Raw genomic sequence first — 22,616 nt, 5'->3', positions numbered from 1 at the left:
CTGCAATTTCCATTTCTTTGTCATCACAAAGAGAGCTGCTATAAATATTTTATTTTCCCTAATCATCTTTGGAAGTAGACCTAGTAGTGGTATTGCTGGGTCAAAGACCATAGGTAATTTAGTAATTCTTTGGGCATAATTCTAGATTGCTTTTCAATATGATTGGATCAGTTCAAAATTCCAGCAACAATGAATTTTTTTTTTTTTTTTTGTCTTTTTAAGGCTTTGTGTATAGTTGTTTTGACACTGTCTTCTTCTGAATTTGGGTTTTGATCTTCTCTATCATTATAGTAACTTCTTTTAATCAGGTTCTTTTGTTGTTAATTTTTGATCATTTTCTCACCCTATTTCTTGACTTTTAACTTTCTGTTAAAGTTGGCCTCCCTTCTCTTGTGGAAATAGTGGTTACCCTCTGAAGCTTTAGGGGTTATTTTGCTGCTGTTTTCAGAGTTTTATTTGGGAGTCTGTAAATTTTCAATTCTCCCAAGGTAGTATGGTCTAGAGATGTGCGCTAGTTTATGAGCAACCACAAGCACTCTTTTTTTTTTTTTTTTAGCCCTGGAACTATTTCTAGGGTTTTCATTCCTGCTAGAACTACATATGGACAATGTAACAGACTCCTGATCCCTGAGGACTAAATGGTCACCAATTATCTTCTACTGACCAGTTGTCCATCTGGAGACTGAACCCTCTGGAAACCACTATAGCTGACTTATTAGCTCTTGGGACCTGCTTTTGGTTTGCCAAGGCTGGAAAAGGATTGCCCTCTACTCTCACATTAGTGAGAGAGGATTTTTCCCGCCAACCTTCCTAAATTGTCTGAGGCTAGAAAATTGTTTTATTCTCTTCTTTTGTTGGTTCTGTGCTTTAAAAATGTTTTTGAGGTATTTTTAAAATGTTTGTTTGGAGAGGAATTTGAAGAGTTCAAGTGAGTCTATGCTATCTTAGCTCTGTCTTCTCGAATACTTTTTTCAAGAAAAAATTTGAAATACTTTTGACATGACATACCTCAACATCTCAAAAAATTCAAGATGATTTTATATTAGATAGGAAGTGATTCATTACAAATGTGTGAGTTATTCTAATGTTGCAGGGATTATATTTATAACATAAGTTGATAAGTATGAGCTTTCTATCTTAGATTTCACCCACTGATAAAGCTTCTTACTGGTTGGTGCCCAGGAAATAGAGACAATGTGAAAGGAGCTGAAGAGGGACTGGAAAGGAAATGATGGAGAAACAAAAGTCAATGAGATTGATGTCTACACAATGGAATAATTGTCTGCTTGTCTATGTGGCTAACTTTGTGTTTCTCATATGAGGCTTGGTAAAAGATGGTAGACACAAAAATAAATAAAAGTTTTCCATTCTGATTAAATGACATGTCATCCAACACTAAGATATTACTTATCCTATATAGAGAGCTGAAAGGCATCTCTGAAGCTTCCTAGTACAACCCCCTCATTTTTCAGATGAAAAAACTAAAGGCCAAGGGGCTTGTGATTCTATCAAGTTCATTCAGGTGATAAAACATTGAAGATAAAATTTGAACTCAGGTCCTCTAACTCCAGAAACCAATGCTCTTTACCTCTACTTTAGACGTGTTCCACTCAGAAAGAGGTAGAATTGGGGCAAAGAAGCATCCAGTATGCTGATAATAGGAGAGTTTGGTACTTTCTTAGAGCTCCTTTCTCTGTTGAATGTAGCACACAATCACCTGAGTAAACATGGGACATTCTAGTTCTGTATCCTTACAGAATTAGTTTGATGACTAGCAGTTCACTTGGAGAGCTAAATTTCATCAGCTTCACGTGTATGAATCATTCATCTACTTATTAAAATAAAGCTAAAATTATATTACGAAAAGATGTATGTAACTCAGACTTTAATCTGACCCATGAACACGAGTTATTGACAAATATAAAAAAATATATAAAGGAAAGGGTATCATCATCAAAAATAATTTTACAATGAAATTTAATTTATATAAATCAATTGTCATTTGGAGACCAAAAGACTATTAAAAATGCCTTTGTTATAAAATACTTGAACTACTTGTCATGTAGAAAAATATGGCAGTCAAAAGCAAACTTTGTTTAGAATTCAAACTCATTTTAAAATTTTATGGATATAGCTGATAGTAGATTATGAGTAGTATTGCCTCGAAAAACATTTAGAAGTGGTAAAAGGAAGATACATTTAAAGAAAGTCTTGTGAAAGATCCAATTAGGAAAGTTATTTCAAGGACAATTGGGGTTGGCACAGAAGGAGGGATATACATTTATGTAGTGCCAATTGTGTGCCAAACCTTGTGCTTAGTGATTTTAAAAATATCTCATTTTGTCATTTAAGTATGATATTGAAAATAGGACAACAAACAAATGAAATATGGAAAAGTTATATACAGATTTTTTTAAGCTTATACTTTTCTCTATCAAGGAAAATCTGAGTCACTACATTTGGGACTCTCCCAGTGGTCCTCATAATAATCTCATAATTCCATATTTGCTTCTTGAGGAAGTTGAAATGATACTGAAAAAAACAAAGATAGGAAAAGTAACTGGATTAGGCCAGAACAAATATATGCAGAATAGAGCCATAAGAAAAAGAGGTTATTAGAGGAATTACCTGAAGAAATGGAGCATATTAAAAATAAGGAACAAATCTTGGTTCTTATTAGCAAAAAGATGACTAAGAAAAGTAACACCAACTACTGATCAGTACTGCCTAAACTGCCAAATATATAAAATTTTTATTAAGAATAATCTACATACATTGATGATATTGTTCATAAGGGTACAAGGACAGAAACAGACTTTTGTAAGTGGTATTCCACAGTAGACTTTATTGATTGAAATTGTAGAAAAATTGATTGAAAATGTAGAAAAATATAAAGTCTTATCATATTTATTGTTTCTTAACCATAAAAACCCAAACAAAACATTTGACTAAACAAAGTAAATTCTACATTTAAGGCTTTCTTCCAAATGTCTCCTTTTCATATGCCAAAATCATACAAGATTTCTTTAAAATATATAACAGAATAGAAGAATTGCACATGTATAACATATATTGAATTATTTGCTGTCTAGGGGAAAGGCTGGGAGGGAAGGAAGGGAAAAAATTTGGAACACAAGGTTTTGCAAGGGTGAATGTTGAAAATTATCCATGCATATGATTTGAAAAAAAAAAGCTTTGATAAAAAAAATGAAAAAAGAGCTTAAAAATGAAAAAAAAAGGATAACACAGAAAAACTTGTTTGGTGGTCTCCTGATTTATTAATATCAAAAGAGGAACAAAACAGGGAGATGTATGTTTGTCAAAGATGTTTGCTGCTATGAAAGCAGGTTAGTGTAGAATTCAAGTTAAGAATGATTCTCTAAATATGATAAAGTACTCTTGTTTGTAGATAATATTGCATTGATTACATCAAACCCTGTGACAAGCCCAGCCTCCTAAATGAAACCCATATCATTAAACAGTTTGACCTTATCATCTGCCCAAGAAACCCCATGCACATGAAGTATATCTGTTGGTCAGACTGATATTCCATTCAATAAACAACCCATAAAGTTCATGTTAGCGTACATATCTTGACCAGAAACTGCAAATAAATTATGACATTCATTGTGGATCTGAATTGAATAGGAATATAACAGTCAAGATTTCCTTTAGGAAAATTCATGTTTCTTTTAATGACCTAAGATTCTCTATGAAACAGTTATTACATTTAACGCATATTCATTCTTCTACTGTATTACTTCAAGTCATGGAAACCTAAAGTCAATGAACAGTTAAGTTTGAGGATCACCCAATGGGCCATGGAAAGATGAATAGTGGTCATTAAGTAAGCACATACAAACAAATTAAAGAGAAACAGTTCAGGATATCTTTAGTGAGATTCCAGTGTGGATATTTCATCTGTGTGCTTCATTGTATCCTCATAGTTTCAAGAAAATGTGCAGGGCTCTCAGCATGTTTGGTTGGCCCCCTGTGGTGACATGAAAGAGAGTTATATAGGATGACAGGCATAGATTGCTTGTGATCTGTATGCTTGAAGGAAATACCTAAACAGATAATATCACAATTCCTTTGGATTATTGGTGTTTCCAGGAGCAAGCACAAGGACTTGCATGTTTTTAAGGAAGGAAGGTTTCAAAACTGTGATTTTTATGGATATAGGGAACATTTGGTATAGGTATTCCTTCTATATCTTTACAAGTAGACAAATCATCTATAACTAAATCGTTTTAAGATACTAGCCAATGGTGACACTGCTAGTATCACTGGTAGGATTTGAACACAAGTTTGTCTGATTATAAAGCTAAACATCTATCCATTTGTACTACGTTCTTGCCTTGCATATGTGCTTAATCAATATTTGTTTTTACTGTTGTAACTATATTCAGCACCTTCTAGACCTCATCCTTTTCCTTTTTTGAACTCTAATCACAACAATACCTTACAAGTTTTCATTGAATTAAAGTAAAGTAAAGTAACATTGTTTAACTTTTCTAGAGAGTACATGCCTAGAGGCAGGCCTTTTTGGAGCCTCATGTTATTTTAGTGTCTTCTTGAGCCATGTGTGCTGTCTCTGGAATGATATTGCCCTGGACCTTACCAATGGAAATTCTGATAAAAGACATAAGTAAACAAAAATTCTGGTGAGTCCCCATATTATGGGGGTAGAACAGAAGGAGGAATTCCCAGGAACCACTCAGAAGTCTCTGGTTAAACATATGCTTTATCAAAAAGCCCAATGGGAACACATACATCACAGGATGTCCTGAGGGAGCATGACAATTTAGCTTGTATCCTTTCCCCAGTAACCTCATTCCTAGTATGCCATCTTCTGCTTCTGGTCCCTTAGCAACCTTCTCAATCCTTGATAATGAAGTGAATCTCTTTATAAAAAATTTGATAATTTTTGATGATTCTAGAATATGATTATCAGTGGCAGTCTTTCCTTGCACCCCACCTTAGAAGATTTCAACCTGGCCCATTGTAAAGGATGGAAGATAGTAAGTGAACACTCGGCTGTAAGTATCCTTGCTTCTTAAAGCAGGATGTTTACTCACTATTTGCAGTCCTCTACAATCCACCATTGACTGTGGCTAAGAAACATGTGAAAAATATCCAGTAATTCCCATCATCTTTCCCCATGCTGTTCCTAGGTTTTGAGTATTGCTGCATAAAATAATGAATCATGCATGCTATTTGGTATCATTATAAATTCATGTTACCTAACCTCTGCTGAGCCCTCACTAAACCATTTTTATTCATTTTTTAGTTGCATATGTGAAGGAAAAGCTCTTAAGTCATTGGATTTTGTCAACTACAGTACACTTTGCTCCTTCTTAAAATTGACTCAGGGGATCCTTTGTGCCTCAATAGTATGCTCCAATTTTTGTGACACATCTTTTCTACAGGTCTCAAGCCTATGACCATACCCTTATGCCATTCACTCTCAACAAATGACTCTCTTCTTTTTCTGAGAAGTTGGAGACAATCACTAGTAGCTGTTGTAATTTCCCTCTTCCATTCCTCAAAACTTCTTTGAACTCTTCCTCTGTTTTCATTGATCAATTCACAGTACAGTTCTGGTCAAAAGTTCTCTTTGCCACCTTTGGCAAAGCCTACTTCATCTCTTTTACCCTCCCTCCTAAAGGAAGAGAAAAGGATTTCCCTAATCTACTCTAGTTCTTTTATGTTGTCTAGGCTTTTTCAAAAACTCCTCATATTTCTTTTCCGTCTTCCCATTAGATTTTGAAGTAGCCCCTTCTCTTTTAATACTAGAATATTGCTATCTGATGTTTGTGTATGTGTGTTTTAAGTTTGTTTAGCCCCTTAGTGCTCTGTATATAGATCAGTTTAATTTAAGCATGGAAATATTTTAAAAATCAGCATCTGTATCTGCCCTTTTTCTATAAAGGATAATGTTAAATATTTCAGAAATAAAAATTGGCTTCCTGGTGGTCCCTTGTACATACAACTTATTATTATTTCTGTTCTATAGCTTCGAATCACTCATGAGCCATAAAAGAAGTTGGAAAACTTAAAATAAACTTCGAGATTTTGCAGTTCAACCAAAAGGAGAAAAATAAATTAATTTGAAAAGTAAATATAACTTTTTTTTAGCCCATAAACGTTTTGTAAAATTATAATACATTTTTATTGTGCTATTCAAATGAGTTCAGAAAGTGGATTGTGCTCTAAAACAGTTTAAATGTAGCATCGTCTTGTATGTTTGTGTGCCTAATGTTTATATATTTATATATAACGAGTGATTTTCCTTTGCGCTGTTGATCAACTTTTCATATTGCATTTAAAGACCACGGGGAAGCCACGGGGAGGGCTTTGTTTCTTTTATTTTTTTTATTCTTTTAGAGATAGTTTTAAATGAACATCGAAAGGAACGTTTGTACAGGCTGCGCAGGACGGGGAGGCTTGGAGGGGTCTCGTACGGGGGGCTGTCGGTGGGCTAAGGGGCGCACAGCCTGCTGGGAGGTGTAGTCGTCTGTGATTATTTTTTTGGTTGGAGGAGGGTGATGTTTGGGGTGGGAGGTCGGTGAACAAGGGTCTCGCGAGGGTTTGGGGGGGTGGGGGCGCTCGGCGCGTCCTTTTGCCGGATTCGTGAGGCACGCACAGATGTGTCTGTGGGCTTGGGCGCGTGAGGGAGTGAATGAGCGATTGTATATGCCCGCGCGCGTGAGCGTGTGCGAGTGTGTGTTATGTTCGGTCGCCATTCCCCGTGACGTCAGAGTGTATTGTTGTGAGCCGAGCGAGCATCCTCGGAGCTGTCACAGCCGCCGCCGCCGCCGTTGGTGCTGCTGCCGCCGCCGCCGCCGCCGCGGTGCGCGAGCCCCAGCGCGAGCCAGCCCAGCCCCGGCGCCGGCGCCCCCGCCCTCCCGGCCCCTAGCTCACTCACGCGCCTCCCGCCCGCTCGCGCTCTGCCCCCCTTCCCCCCCCCCTGTCTCCCCCCCCCCGCTGTGTGTGTGTGCGTGCGTGCGTGTGTGGTGTGTGTGTGTGTGTGTGTGGTGTGCGTGTACGGGTCACCGGGTCACTGGGTCATTGTCTCCGCGCTCGAGCCCCGAGCACCCCGTGGAATCCCCCACGTCACAATCAGAACCATCAATGAGATGCAAACATGAAAGACAAGAGGAAGAAGAAGGACCGCACCTGGGCCGAAGCTGCCCGCCTGGTACGTACAGCCCCCCGTCCGCCGGGTGCAGCCGGCCCCGGGCTCTGGTCCCAGCCTCAGCCTCAGCCTCAGCCTCTTGGGGTGGGGGGTAGCTTGGTTATTCCCGGGATCAAGATCGCGGGGGGAGTTGGGGGTGTGAGTGTGTAAGCGAGTGTGTATGTGAGTGTGCTTGCGCGCGCGTGGAGGGGCCAGTGGTTGATCTCCCGGGAGTCCTCCCCCTTCCTTCCCAGCGCCAGCCACCGTCAGCCCCGACCACCTCCGTGGCCCGGCCCGGGACACTTCTCCTCTGCGCCCCCCCCACGCCCCCCCTCCCCCCCACTACGCCGGGGATTTGCTTTCCATGCTTTGGTGACTGTATCTACTCGCTTATTACTCGCCCCTCTCCACTTCCCTCTGCCGCTCGCCAGACCTTTGTGTGGCAATTACCACTCCCTCTCCCTCCCCTCCACCCCCTGGAATTTCATCAATAACTCTCCGTGTGCACAGTCTGTGTCGGACGTATGTATGTACAGACTGCGTGTCCGTACATCGCACATGCATGCAGGGTGTGCGTGGCACCGACACGGACACTTGCGTGCCGTGTGCCCGGTATGTGTCCAGTGTATGCATGCGTGTGGGGGTGTCGAGTGCATGTGTCCTGTGTCCTGTGCTATCATGTCTGCATACTTTGTGTGGAGGTGTACAGTGTATGTGCGTCTTAGGGGCATTGTGCTGCTGTTCCACGCCTTTATGTACATTTTGTGCACGTGTGTGTAGTGTGTGTGTCCCCAGAAGTTGGGTCAGGGTCAGTTTCAGTGGATAGTTTTAGAGACGTGCAGATAGGTGTGTTTCATAGTTAAGTTTTTGCAGCTGGTGGTTGGCGGTTTTTTTTTTTTTTTTTTTTTTTTTGCGGGAGTGTGGGGGGTGCCCCTCTTTAATCTTTATGATCTAGTGTTTTGATTATTGAAAGAATGAATGTGCCTAGGAGTAGACGTGTTTGTCGCTGCAGCAGCGGCACAATCATTTATTTGGTTTGGTGCGTTTTTTCTTTTAAAAGAAAGCTGTAAAACTCATTCTCTCTTAAAAGGATATTTCTGTACAGTGTGTGTCTGGTGGGACTTAGCCTTTCTCTGGCTCAACTACATAAATTACACGTCCACAAAGTTTAGTTGCTGTTATAAATTGAAGAAAAACCTGGAAAAAAAAATCTGAACACACCCCCAAAATATGCTATTAAGTTTTTGTAAAAAATGATTTCACTTAGTAGCCTCAGTTAATTTCGAGCTTTGAAAATCTTTACCGTATACATATATATGTATATGTATATATTTAAGGCTTTTATATAAATTGTAGATATTTTGTCGTTGAAGGGGCCATTATGTATCTCCAATGTCTTTGATTCTAGCAAAGGCATATATAACAAGAAGCCTTTATTGCTCCCCTCCCCACCCTTCCCAGGAGTCAGATTGTATGGTTTAAATATAGCTTTAATATAGTGGTAATTGTCTCCAGGTCTTTTTTATTTTTTATTCCTGACTTTATTTTGCAATATTGTATACGGGGCTATTTCTTCCCTCAACTGTAATTGAGGTAACTAACAATGTCTGTGGATGGATTTGCTAGAAGATGAAATTTACTTAGTCTGTGTTACTCATAACTTTCAAGTTGATCCCAGAGTGTAGGTTTTGGGGTGATTTGGAGGCTGAGCATAATATAGTGTGTGTATGTATATTTTTACATATATATGCATATATATAGTATAGTACTCACAATTCTCTTAGCCATTAAGACAGTTTCATATTGTTTAAAGGGCCATATGATTCATTATTTCATTTTCTTGGAATAACAATAAAGTCTTATTCCAAAACTCAAAGGCATTTTCAAGTAAACAGTGATGTGATTGATACATATTCTAAAATAATGAGCACAAGTTAGCTGTATTAGCTTGTTCAGAAATATCTCCTAAATAAATAATAAGTTTATTTTTGCAAGACCTCATGGTAGACATTAATATAACAATAAGCAAGTTTAGACATTTTTGTAAGTGTGGTGCTCCTATTATTGAAGAAATTGTAACAGATATTATAATTAAAGTCTTGAAATTAATATCTAAATCACAGTTCTTTTCTTAGAGTTGAATTTTTTTCTTGCAAAGTTCATTGCTGGAAATAGACACACTGGGAATCAGCAACACAAAAGAATTAATGATAGACCAGATGTCTGTATTTTTACCAGACATATTGAACCCAGTAGATATGGCAATTTTTCAATTTTATACAAGTCTTTCCCCTGAACCTTGTGTGAATATGTGTGTTCAAAATGTGGCATTTAAATCAAAATATAGAATAAAACAAGTATTTTTATGAAGATTTTTTTAACCTAAAAGTTTTTTTTAATTGACATGTGATAAATTCACAATTATTTTGAGATTAAAAGGAGACAATTTGGTTATTTGGTAAAGTAATGTTTTCTCCTTGCTTCATGGTTACATATACATTCTACCATCTTCTAAATTTTACATGGTAAATAAACCATTTTGACTTAGAAATACATAATAGAATTAATTTCTAGTTTTTGAAGAAAGAATTTCTCCATTGCTACTTTTGATAGATATTTTTGTTAAACATTTTAATTTCCTCTCGTTGATTCTTGAAGGATATTTTATTTCTCCACCCAACTGGAGCACTCTTTATTTGCTTTTAAAAGTAATGTTTCATGAGAGGGGAAACACAAGCAATCCAATATGATTTGCTTTTGCTTTGTATTATGACTTGTATTGGAGGACAGACTAAGCGAATTAATATATTAAGAATAACTTTTATGTTAATCTTTGGGGAATGGAAGAAGAAAAAACAAGCAGTTGAGCAAAAAATAGAATTATAGAAATGTGACCCAGAGCTTGTGGTAAACATTAAAAACTAAGCCCCATGGATTTTTGTCTAAATACACAACTTGCTTTCCATTCTTAAGGAAAACTGGAAGAAGTAAAATTCTGGAGTAATAAAAGGCTTGTTAGAAAACTATAGAATTTCTCTTTTCTTCCCTCTCAAGCAAATTATAATGTCTCAGAAGCTACACACTGTGAGATAGTGTACCTCTGGGGATTTTCTTTGAGTTATATAGTCAGTTACTGATTATCAAGCAATAACATTTTACCTCTCAGGCTAATAATGTGTGCTAATAGTGACTGTGTATATGTGTATATGTGTATTCGTAAGCATACATGTGAATTTAGAAGGATATAATTTACTCAGCTCAAGGAAAGAGAAATGATGATAGCTTTTTCATTAGAGGCCAGTGTAATTTAAGAAATGTATTGGCCATTAGCAATCTGCCATTTTAAAACGTAACAAAACAGTTTTTCTGCTTTGTGCACTAAATCAGTTTGAAAAATTCAGCTTTGGTTACCCCCTCCCCCACAGCATTCTGCAGTTGCAGTTGTTACTTTGCGCATTTTCATTTAATATGGCAGGCTGCCCCCAAACCAGATGCATTTTCATCTGCTTTATCTGTTCTTCTAAGGCTGGATAGTCTCTGTGGATCACACAATCACATGGAAGTATCTTCTGTCTTAATATTTGTAGACTACAATGAGGATAAAAATCAAAACCATGACTTATGTATAGCTAGGGCTTTGACTTTAATCCTTTTGACTTTTATCTCAAGTCTTCACTCTGTTACTATAAATACAGTTTAAACCATTGTGAAAGGATCTTCATGCTTCTTTGTAAAAAATGGGGATTTGACCGGACTTTGTTTTACTGAACTAAGGGGTTTCTTTGTTATTGGCTTAACATAGACCACTCTGTTGTCTCCCTATTTGTTCTAGGTTAATTCTTTTTTAGGCATGCAAAAATGTTGTTGCTATGAGAATCTGTTTTATTTATTATTATTTTTTTTAATAGTTTTGTCCTCTGGTTAGAACGCCAGTGCTGCTTTGAAGATAATTATTTTATTTATTTCTTTGGCTCTAGGGGGTCCTTCCTATTTGTTTTGTTCCTAGACTTTTGTGTTTTAGTTTTAATAAGAATGGAAAAATGATTTTTTTTTTTTTACTAAAATGAATTTTTAGTAGCCTTATATTTGGTGGATATACTTTTATTTTTAGTTTGGATATATTTATTTAATAATAGTGAATTTTAGATTTTTATGTTCAAGGTGACCTTTAGAGGTTTATCTTCTTTATGCTTAAAAAAAAGCAACTTCATTTTTATGGATGGGATTCAAATATGCCTTTCTTTATGTAATATGGTTTGCCAAAGGATGTATCTTTATTGAATTTTTTAGACTCAAATCCTATTCAGAATTTTATAAGAGGATTGGTCACTTAAAGGAATTCTGTTGTCAAATCTTTTTGCAAAGTGAACCTTTTTGTAAACCTTTATTGTAAATTGTAGATGTGGTCTTGTCATCTTCCTTATTTGAGCAAATCACTGGACATTTCTGATACTTAGTTTACATATCTTTAATATGGGATGATATTTCTTGCCTTATCTACATCACAAAGTTTTTGTGAGGAAGACATTATGTGTAAGTCTTAAGATTACACATAAATAGGAGCTGTTATTTTCTTTCTTTTTACATTTCTTTCTACATTATCTTATTTTGAGTGTTTGGCAAACAATTTTTTCCTAGAACAAATCATGTTTATACATTATAATTTGAAATGTGCTATATCTTTTTTTCTCCTTAGAGTGTGGCATTTTAGAGTATGACATTTTCTATATTATGTTCTTCAGCTTCTCTGAACTTAGTTATGACTTTCATAGTAAAACTGACTTGATAACAATTTATTGTTTTTCTAAAAAAACTTAAAAGATAAAGTCATTCAGTTCATAATCATTTATTAAGTACCTACTATGTGCCAATTGCTCTCCCTTGGTTCAAGATACAAAGGTAAAAAGATAGTTCTTGTCTGGAGTAGTTATTTTTTTAAGGTGGTGGGAATATGGTAGTAATTCACAGCATATATTATTGACTGAAAATTCTTGCAAGAATATCAAGTGTAATCAAATCAATCAATTAATAATAATAATACTAGGTGCTAGTAGTCACTGAGACACAAGGTGGACACTGAGTATAGTAAGATCCCTATGCTGTAGAACTTTGAAATCTCATTAGAAAAACAAGTTCATGTGAATATTAACCAAAATAAAAAACAATACATAAAAAAGTAACACGATGAGAGGTATAGACAGTAAGTGCCCTATGAATTTAGGGCCTGGAGAGATTGGTATGGGTTAGGGTATCTATTGCTCTTGAGGTGCTACCTGACCTGAAAAGAGGGAACTATTTTTTGCAGACTATGTCCTCTTTGAATACATGTTATTTAGTTTCAGGTGGGCCCTCACTACTCTGCTGCATGGCAACTCATTTATTGTTCCCTAATTGATTATTATATTCTATCAGACTTTTCTTTCTTTAAGCCCCCACTACCTCACCATTCTCAACAGATGATCTAATTTCTTATATTTTCGAAGGGCCAGCTTTTGTAGATTCCTTAATCTTCCCTACTCTGTACTCAAAACCCTGTACCACTTCAAATGACTGCTTTGTTTTGTGAGAAACATGACTTTTCTCTTTTCCAAGGTCAGAATCTCTCCATGTACCTTAGATGCTGTCTTCTACTGTCACCTTTGGGAGTTTAAGCTATTGATCATTTCTTCTGTCTTTTCTTTATTCTTTCCCTCTGTGATAATTCCTAATCCATTGCCTTTAAACAAAAACTTTTCATTTGATACATCATTTTAAACTAGATATCTTTTCCTTTTCACTACCATATTCCTTGAAAGAATTATCTACACTTTCTTTACTTTCTCATATTCCACTTCTCAAATTTTTATAGTCTATTCTGTGGCTTTTGAGTATTTTCCACTAGATTCTCTTTTTTCCTTTGGTTTCTGAAATGCTGCTGTCTCCATATCTGACTGACCATTCCTTCTCAGATTCAGTGGTAGGATCTCTATCAGATCTCTATCCATTTCTTGTCCTTGAGGCTCTGTCTAGAACCCACTTTCCTTTTTTCATCTTCACTCTTTTTCATTGTGATCTTATTTATTTCTGTGAATTCTGTTATCATCTCTATGCAGATGGCTCCCAAATTTATTCAACCTCAGTTCCGCATTTCCAGCTGTCAGCTGGGCATCACCTAAATGTCCTGTCAGTTTTCCAAATCCTGCATATCCAAAACCAACTCATTTTTCTTTATTTTTAAGCCATATCTTCTTCCAAATCTACTCATTTCTGATGAGGCTATCCTCACCATTTTTCTAGTCACATAAATTTACAGCCTCCAAGGAGACACATAATAACTATATTTGAAACAAGAGTAGACTTGGAGTCAGAAGAGACTGTTCAAAACCTTACTTAAATAGTTATAGTTTTGGGACTTGCACTTGGTTGATCTGTGTTTCAATTTCCTTATCTATACTATGAGGATAATAACTCTAGATTATTAAATAAGATAATATGTTTAAAGCTCTTTGCAGACCTTAAAGAACTAGATAAATGTTAAATGTTGATATCCCTTGATATTTTTCCTTCACCATGTCCATTTAGTACTCCAGTTGTAGAGATTCTGACTGCAACATTTCTTACATGTATCCCCTCCTCATTTACATAGCCACCCCTTTAGTTTGGGCCACCTCTTATATAAACTATTGTAGTTGTCTCCTAATTGGTTCCCTAATTTGTTTTTATCCCCTTATCAACCCTTTCTCCAAAAATGTGCTAAAATAATCCTAAGGCTCAGATCTAATCATATTATTCCTCTGCTCAAACAGTTTTTGTGATTTCCTATTTATTGTCTCTGGAATAAAGCATAAAATCTTCAACTTGGCAGTTGGGACTCCTCATAGTCTGGTTCCATCTTACCTTTCTAACTTTACCATTGTTCTCCATGTACTCTTTCAGTCAAAGTAATGATTAGCTGTCCTTTAAGCTCTATATTGTGGCCTTTGCTTTATATATAGTATATTGTAACATAAATGTTACAATCAACAATGAATCAACTAACATTAATTAAGCACCTCCTAAACCAGGTATTATGCCAGGTAGTTGGGTAAGAATGTGGAATGTAGAGAATTTGAATTGGAGAGGGTGTTCACTGGAATTTGAAGGATGGGCTTAGAATTTGGAGAGGTGAAGAGGAGATTGTTATAATGGAATTCTAGGTAGGGGGTATATGCTGAGCAGAATGCAAAAGGTATGAGATTAGGATGCAAGGCACGTACAGTTTAATCTACCTAAAGAAGAAAATTTGTTTAGGGATTTAAAAGAGATGATACTATTTTTATTATTAACTGACGTATAATGCTTTCAGGTTTTCACATTGTTTAATATACATTATCACATTTGAACCTTAACCCTTAGGTAAACACTACAAATCAGAATTATACAAATGAAGAAACAGAATCACTGGGTGGAATGACTTGCCTTCAGTCCTACCATTTGTAAAATGCCTGAAGTAGGATTTGAATAATACTAGATGCTTCATCTATAGTTGGCTCTGGGAACAAAGGTTTGATCTAGATTGCAGAAGACCTTTAAGGACAGACTAAGGAGTTCAGTCTTTATTTTGTATGCATATAAGAGGGATTCAGAAATTACTCAAGACTTAAGGATTCTTATCCTTTAGTTTTTTATAGTTTTTGATAATGATAGAATCTCTTGGCCATGATGAGTTTGTAGTGCTTATTGGTGTTTTTGAGAGTTCCAGTTATTGGATCCTTAAAGGAAATATTGCAAAAAATGAATAATAATTATACAAAAAAAGAATAATTGACATTTATGTAGCAGCATTAAATTATATGAAGGATTGGACATATATAATTTATTTGATCCTTATAACAGTATTGTGAAATATAGGTGTTATTATCCTCGTATTACAAAATAGGAAACAGGTGCAGAAGGTCTCAAGACCATAGAGATATTAAGTATCAGATTTCGGATAAGAACCTGAGTCTTTCCTAAGAAGTTCAATACTCTTTCTTTTACATGAACAAGACTTTGAGATTAGAAATCTTGGAATTTGTTGAGGAATTATTACTTAAAATAATAATAATAATTATATATATATATATATATATATATATATATATATATACATACATACATACACACACACCCATGTGTATTTATGTATAGGAGAGGTATTATGGTATAGGGAATAGAAAATTGATATGGCTTAGTGTGTAGAGAACTAGTCTGGAAGACCTTGGTTCCATCTCACCTTTGATACATGCTATTAGGGTGATTCTGGGCATTTGCTGTCTCTGTTTCTAAGGCAGCACAACTGCCATGATGTATTAGAGGCAGTTAGAACACTGGGCCTGGAGTGAGGAAGGTCTGAATTCAAATGTAACCTCAGACACTTAGCTATATGACCTTGGGCAAGTCATTTTATCTTTGCCTCAGGTTCTTTAATGTAAATGTAATGTAAAATGGGGATAATAAGGATACTTTGCAAAGTTGTTGGATCAAATGAAATAGTTGTAGAAAAAGTTTGGGATAAACACTACCACATTGAACACTCTATAAATTTTAGCTATTATTATGATATTGAAGATGACAATTAATAATGACAATGTTGATGCATTGATGGAGAGTTTGTGCCCTGGAAACTTATTATGTCAGTAAAATTACAGATATAGAGCAAAAAGAAACATCATGTTGGGCTGTGTGTTAACTTAACACCCAAGGTTGTGCGAAGCCTGGATAAATATCATGTGTTAGTGGCAAACGTTCTGTTTCCAGCAGGTATTGGGAGATTTCAGGTTTTCACATTATTTAATATACATTATCACATTTGAACCTTGGGATTATTTCTCTTGTACTCTTGTTCAGGTGTGGGTAGGACTAGATGACCTTGGAGGTCTTTTCCAATTTTGAGGTGTTGTAATTCAGTGATTCTGTACATCGCTGTGGTCATGTTGCCATGATACTCACAAGTTTTATTGTAGTTCCTTTATTTTCAGTGTGGTCTTTCCCGAAATTCTATGTTTACTTCATTTTTCTCCCTCATTTATGCTTTATTATTGAAATAATTTGAAAAGAAGTGATTTAGCTTCATATGGGCAGCAATTTAGTGGATTATTCTGTGGGCTTCTCAATGTCCACTGCATCATATCCAGCTCCGACCTCATTTTTGTAGGAAAAAGAGGATTACATTAGGCAAAGGGAGGAGTTATTATGGAGTCTGTAGCATTTTTCACCTCCTCTATTTGACTCAAGAAAAGAGCCTAGCTACATAGTCTAAATTTTCTCCTTGATATTTTTCTGAGTGTCTTTTCAGAACTTTAGCAATTCTAATGTATCAAAGCCTAGTAGCATGGTGCTTTTTTCATTCTTTCATTCCCCCTTCCCCTCTTGTTCTGCTTCTCTTTATTTATTGTGGTTGCTTGTTTCTTTCTTCTTTTGACTCATCATTGTGATACCTCAATTCCTGAAAACTCTCAGGCACTGACTGAAAAGGCCCTGAGAATATTTAGGAAATGCCTAAAATTAGCTGTATTGTTTTCAGTATTAAACATATCCTAATGACAGAATAGCAATTAACTTTTATAAGCTTGAATTTAGATGCCTACATGTTCCCTCACCATCCCCACATTAGGAAATAACTGAGCAATTGATGGTTTAAATGTTGCTAATTTTCAGCTAATAAAGTTGTTAGGTTATATTACTGAGGAGTTTTTGCATACATTGGAAATACTGGCACTTTTTCCCTTGGTTCCCTTTTTAGTTTGCTATATTTTATATGTAGTTTTAAGGCAAATTCATGCTATAAGGTTAGTGCTTAATGGCTTGTCATAATACTAAATTTACTAGTGAGGAAGAATCAGAACGAACATCTTTAGCTTTGATAAAACTTTTGACTTGTACAAGGTTATCCCTAGGGCAATATATAACTTCTTGTCAGGGGACTATTAGAAATAACTTTTTTTAGGGCATGGGGTATAATTTAATTCTTGGTGTGCTGTAAGCTTGAATGGAACTTCATGAGAGAAAAACAGATCAGAATGGACTAAATAAATGATAATTTGGTAATGTGGATTTCAACTCACAGATTATTCAAAGGTGAAGAATTCTCTAAATAAAGATCTATTCCCATGCCCATTTTTTCTTTAATTCAGTTGCTAAAGTATCTTTCTTTAGCTAATGCAATAATTGGTCTAGATATTTAGGCTAGAAATAATCTTATCAAGTATTAGGATTTCTCTTTCCTTAACCTATCTCATCCCCATATTAAGGAAGAGAAAGTTATGATTTATAAAAGGGAGGTGACTTGCTCGAGGTCATTCAGAAACAGAGCTGAGATTTGAACCCACGAACTCTATTCCAAACCCAGAGCTCTTTCTACAATTTCTTGTTGCCTTTCTAAGAAAAAGACCTAGGATGAATTTCTTCTCATGTTGGTAAGAAGATAAATATCACTTCAATTTCTTTTAGTTGATCCATTCATTACTTCAAGTAAACATAATTTCTAGAAGTAGTAATACAAGGATGAATCATGTATCTGGGCTTTTCTTTGGGCTTATCCATAGACACAGAATGTGAAAATGAGATTAAATTTGTCTATAAAGTCTACAATATAGGTGCTTAATAAATGAATGGAGAAAGCATAGTTAAGCTGAAAGCTGTGCATATGGAAGGCATACCTACATGAAAGAGAGATTACAACTTTATTGGAATGTAAAGGAAACAACTTATGAAAACAATCCCTTTCCCAAGAATTTAATTCTTCTAAAAAGATACCATAGGTATCCAGATAGAAGTAGTAGACTGGAAGGATGGTCTCCAGTAAGAATGTGGAGGTTTTTAAAAGTTAGTGATAAGGTTTTAATACTTTATCCTAGAAGTAAAAGAGAGGCACTAGTGGTTTTGAATGAAAGAGTGACATGGTCCATTCTGTGCCTTAGGAATATTAGTTTTTTATTTGTAAAGAAGAGTGACTACTATGCACTTGGCTTGCTAGATTAAATCATTGCTGAGGAGGTTGTAGAATTATGTATAATGAACTAAATTGAGATATCCAATTAAGATATCTAGGACAGCAAATGGTTGTTTTCTTTGCTCTTAAAAAAAAAAATCTATAAATATTCTTGCTTATTTTGGTAATAATGAGTTTCAGTGTTTAACAATTTTCATAGAATATTCTTCTGAATATTTGTCCTAAATGTCCAATTCATTTAAGTTCTATGTATCCTCTCTTCCCAATTTTTCGTGAAAACAGCTGTTGATAGTCTGACAAGTAGAAAAGAGATAAAAGCATTATAGATTTGGAAGTAGCCTTAGAGGCCAGCTGGTTCAACTCCTTAATTTTATAGATGGGAATTGAGGCATGTAGTGGTTTAGTAACTTACCTAAGGTCATATGAGCAGAGGGAAGATTTGATCCAGTGATGTTCTGGAGCTAGCTTGAAACCTGTAAGTTTATTGTTGTTTTCATTTTAAACCTTGAAAATCAGCAAATGTAACAAATCAGAGTTTAACTTTTTAATTGTTTTGTTCATTGTTTAAACTTGAGTGATAGGAAAAAAATGTTAATAATTCAGATTAAACTTAAAAGTGTGCCATTGGTACTTTTTTTCCCTTGAGACCAGTTAAACTTTTACAACACACCTCTGATTTGAATGCTGGTCCTCACACTCCCAAATGTAGGATTCTTTCTGTTGGAATGATTTTAATAGGCCTGGGTTCAGGTTCTTTTTTTTTTTTTTTTAATAACTTTTTATTGACCGAACCCATGCCAGGGTAATTTTTTACAACATTATCCCTTGCACTCATTTCTGTTCCAATTTTTCCCCTTCCTCCCTCCACCCCCTCCCCCAGATGGCAAGCAGTCCTATTACATGTTAAATAGGTTACAGTATATCTTAGATACAATATATGTGTACAGAACCGAACAGTTCTCTTGTTGCTCAGGGAGAATTGGATTCAGAAGGTATAAATATAGGTTCAGGTTCTTTATGAAAAAGACAAAGAAAATGAGAAAGTCACTTGACTGACCTTGCCTCATGCAACTCTCTTAAGTCTCCAAGTTATAGCTTAGATTCAGATTTTCATTGGTAAAGAGTTCCTTGAATCAACGTGAGGGGGGAAAAAGAGGGAAGGAAGGAGAAGAGAAAGAAAATGAACAGTTGATTGTCTCTTCTACATAATCATTTCCATTGACATATTGGAAAATTTTTATTCTTTTAGTGAAAAGTTGACTTCTTTATCAACTTAATTCTAATCAGCTTTTAAAGTCCCACTTAAATGCCACTATCATAAAATCATTCAGCAAGTATTTATTAAGCACTTACTCTGTGCCAGGCACTGTATAAGCATGGGAGATACAAAGGCAGAAAAGTCATCCAAAGAAAAACAGTCTCTTTTGGTAAAGATCATATATCTTAAGTTAGATATGTTAATACATAAATAATCTAAGATGTACATACACACATATCGATCTGTTTGCCTGTCTATCTATCTAATGTGAAGGTAATTTTAAGAGAGACAGCATTAATAGCTGGAGAAACCTGAAAAGGTATTCTGAAGAATGGTAGAATTTGAAGGGAAATGAAGAAAGTGAAAGAACTAGGGAATTTTAAAAGGTGGAGGTGAAGGTACAGAGCATTTTAGACTTGGTGGAGAACTAATGCAAAGGTATGGAGACCAGAGATGGGAGTATTTTAATAGAGAAACCTCAGGTAGGACAGATAGTATCATTGGATCATAGAGTACATAAAAGGGGTAAGGAAAGTGTATAAACATTGGAAATATAGGAATGGGATATGTTTTAAATTTCAAACAGTTTACATTTATTTTTATTTGGGAACCACTGGAGCCCCTTGATCAGGGTGGCATTGTCAGATCCGTGCTTTGTGAAAATCACCTTAACAGTTGAGTGGAAGATGGATGGGAGTGGAGAGATTTTGCATGGAGACCCATTAGAAGGCTTTTGTTTAGTACAGTAGAAAGGTGATGAGGATCTGAACTAGATTTATTGTTTTATGAATAGGAAGGAAGATATATGATAGATATTAAGTAAGAATGACAGAATTTGAAACTGGATTGGAAATGTGAAGTAAGAATGAGGAGTTAAGGATAGTACTAAGATTGTGAGCCAGCCTGGGTGATGGGAGATGATGATGATGTTCTTGACAGAAATTCCAAAGGGGAAAAGAGGTTTTAGGAGAAAGATTTTAAGTTCCAGTGTAGACTTGAGTTTAAGAATCCCTACAGTATATCCAGTTTTATTTATCCAGGAGACAAGTGAAGATAGGGGACTATAGCTCAGAGGAGAGAATATGTATATCTGTGCAGATAGAGATATTTGAAGGGAGCTGATGGTCTCATCAGCAGATGATTAGACCATCAAGTGAAGTAGCATAGAATAAAAAGAGAATGGGCCTAGGACCAATCCTTGGGGCACATCAGTTTTAAGACTTGACTTGGAAGAGGGACTAGAAGACTGAAAAGGAACTGTGTCTCTTAGGTGGGAGGAGAACCAGGAAAGAGAGTATTATACAAACCTAGAGAGGAGAGAATATCCAGAAGGATTGATTGACAATGTGATATAATATGGGGTTGTCAATGAGGGTCAGAATTGAGGGAAAAAACAACCATTAGATTTGGCAATTAAACTTTGGAGAAAGTAGTTGTAGCTGAATGATCAGAAGCCTGATTGTAGAAGGTTTGGAAGATAATGAAAGTGGCAGAAACTGAAGACATTTATTGTAGATGTAGATGGCTTTCCCAAAAAAATTTAATTAAAAGGGGAGGAGGAATACAGGACAATAGCTTGTAAAGTTGGTAGAATGAAATTGATGCTGACAGAATTTATCATGTTTTTGGTAACGTAGTTATTTTTATATTCCATGCCCCTAACTATGTTATAAATTCTTTGTGGTTGCACACTTCTTTTAAAGTTGAATTTAATTTTAAAAACTTTTTAAGAAAGGAAGGAAGCCAGCATTTATTAGATACCTACTCTCTATCAGGAAGGAGAGAGTTAGGTGGTTCAGTGAATAGAGTACTATACCTGGAGTCACGAAGATCTGAGTTCAAATCTAGTCTCTGACCCTTATTAGCTGTGTGACCCTGACCAAATCATTTAATATGTTTGTTTTAATGCAATGAAGCAGGAAATGGCAAATCATACCAATATCTTTGCTAAGTTGGCCATGACTAAAACTATTGATCAACAATTGTCAGTCGCTGTGCCTTAAGCACTTTATGGATGTCTCATTTGATATCACATCTCTGAAATAAGTGCTGTTATTTTCCCTGTTTTACAGTTGAAAAAAATGAGGCTGACAGAATTAAGTAATTTACCTAGGGTCATACAGCTAGTAAGTATATGAGGCCAGATTTGGTCTTCCTGATTCCAGGCCCAGCTGTTCTTAACCTACTTCAGTTCTTAGCTGTTTCTATGGGAAGATTAAGTAAGTATCCTTTGATGAGTTAAAAAAAAATCATAAAATCTTGTCTTTTATATAACATTTCACAATTAAAAATATTTTTATATAATTATCTTTCTGGATAATCAGTATACTTGTGAAGCCTATGTAGTGACTTATGTAGAATTTATGTAGTTATGTAGAATTAAGTATTTATGTTCTTATTTTGGGTATGACAAAGTTAGGGACATGGGGGCTGAATAACTTGTCACTCATCTGGAGAATATAGTATAAGTCCAGGGAAACATATAGTCTTATTAAAACGGTGAAGTGATCATCCCCACTGTCACGTATAAAGTTTCTAATTTGCACATTAATTTAATTGATACTTTCATAAATAAGGCTAAACTTGTTATTCTAGAAAGTTATTCTCTAAAAATGAAATCTTAATTTTTTGATTTGGATTATTTTTTTTTAAGTTTATGGAAATCTGGCTTTAGATACTTAACACTTACTAGTTGTGTGACCCTGAGCAAGTCATGTAATCTCAAGTGCCAGGGAGAAAGACAGACATACAGACAGGCAGATGGGGAGGAGGAGGGGGAAGAGAGGGAAAGAGAAAAAAGGAGGGAGGGAGGGAGCAGGAGAGAGAGAGAGAGAGAGAGAGAGAGAGAGAGAGAGAGAGAGAGAGAGAGAAAGGAATAATTGGAGACTCAGAAACCTAATACATTTTTGATGAGGTATTTCAGTGATTTGGGATTTTCCAGAGGTTTGCTATCTCCTGACCTAGCTGAGGAACCATTTAGAGTATTTCTCAGCTCTGAGAATAAAAATATTTAAGAATGTTATACAAAGAAAATCAATAACCATGAGACTACACCATCATTCCTTTTAGAGTTGAGGAAATCAACTGTGTAATGGAGAACTACATATGTTGGCATTTTATCTCATTCATTTTTCTAAATGCTGTGGGAAGACCTTATAGTATCATCTAATTTAAATTGCATAGACAAATATGGCAGGGCTGTGGAATCCTCACCAAAGATTTGACCTATT

The 22,616-nt window shown here is 35.7% G+C and overlaps 1 protein-coding gene across 2 annotated transcripts in view; it reads left to right on the top strand.

The window, feature by feature from the left end:
* The first annotated feature begins 6,782 nt into the window (after positions 1 to 6,782).
* ASXL3 (ASXL transcriptional regulator 3) overlaps positions 6,783 to 22,616 on the top strand; it is a 219,394-nt gene continuing 203,560 nt past the window's right edge. The window contains exon 1 of one of the 2 annotated variants that reach the window (XM_031946465.1): positions 6,783 to 7,201. In XM_031946465.1, the coding sequence (XP_031802325.1) occupies positions 7,148 to 7,201 (54 nt within the window). In that variant the 5' untranslated portion in view covers positions 6,783 to 7,147. The remainder of the gene's footprint in view (positions 7,202 to 22,616) is intronic. The other variant, XM_031946466.1, reaches the window with a different exon arrangement.

The sequence above is a fragment of the Sarcophilus harrisii genome, chromosome 1 (assembly GCF_902635505.1).
Source record: "Sarcophilus harrisii chromosome 1, mSarHar1.11, whole genome shotgun sequence".
In the NCBI taxonomy this organism is placed as follows: Eukaryota; Metazoa; Chordata; class Mammalia; order Dasyuromorphia; family Dasyuridae; genus Sarcophilus; species Sarcophilus harrisii.
The sequence above is the reverse complement of the archived record's forward strand: the minus strand, read 5'-3'. Positions and strand labels throughout refer to the sequence as shown.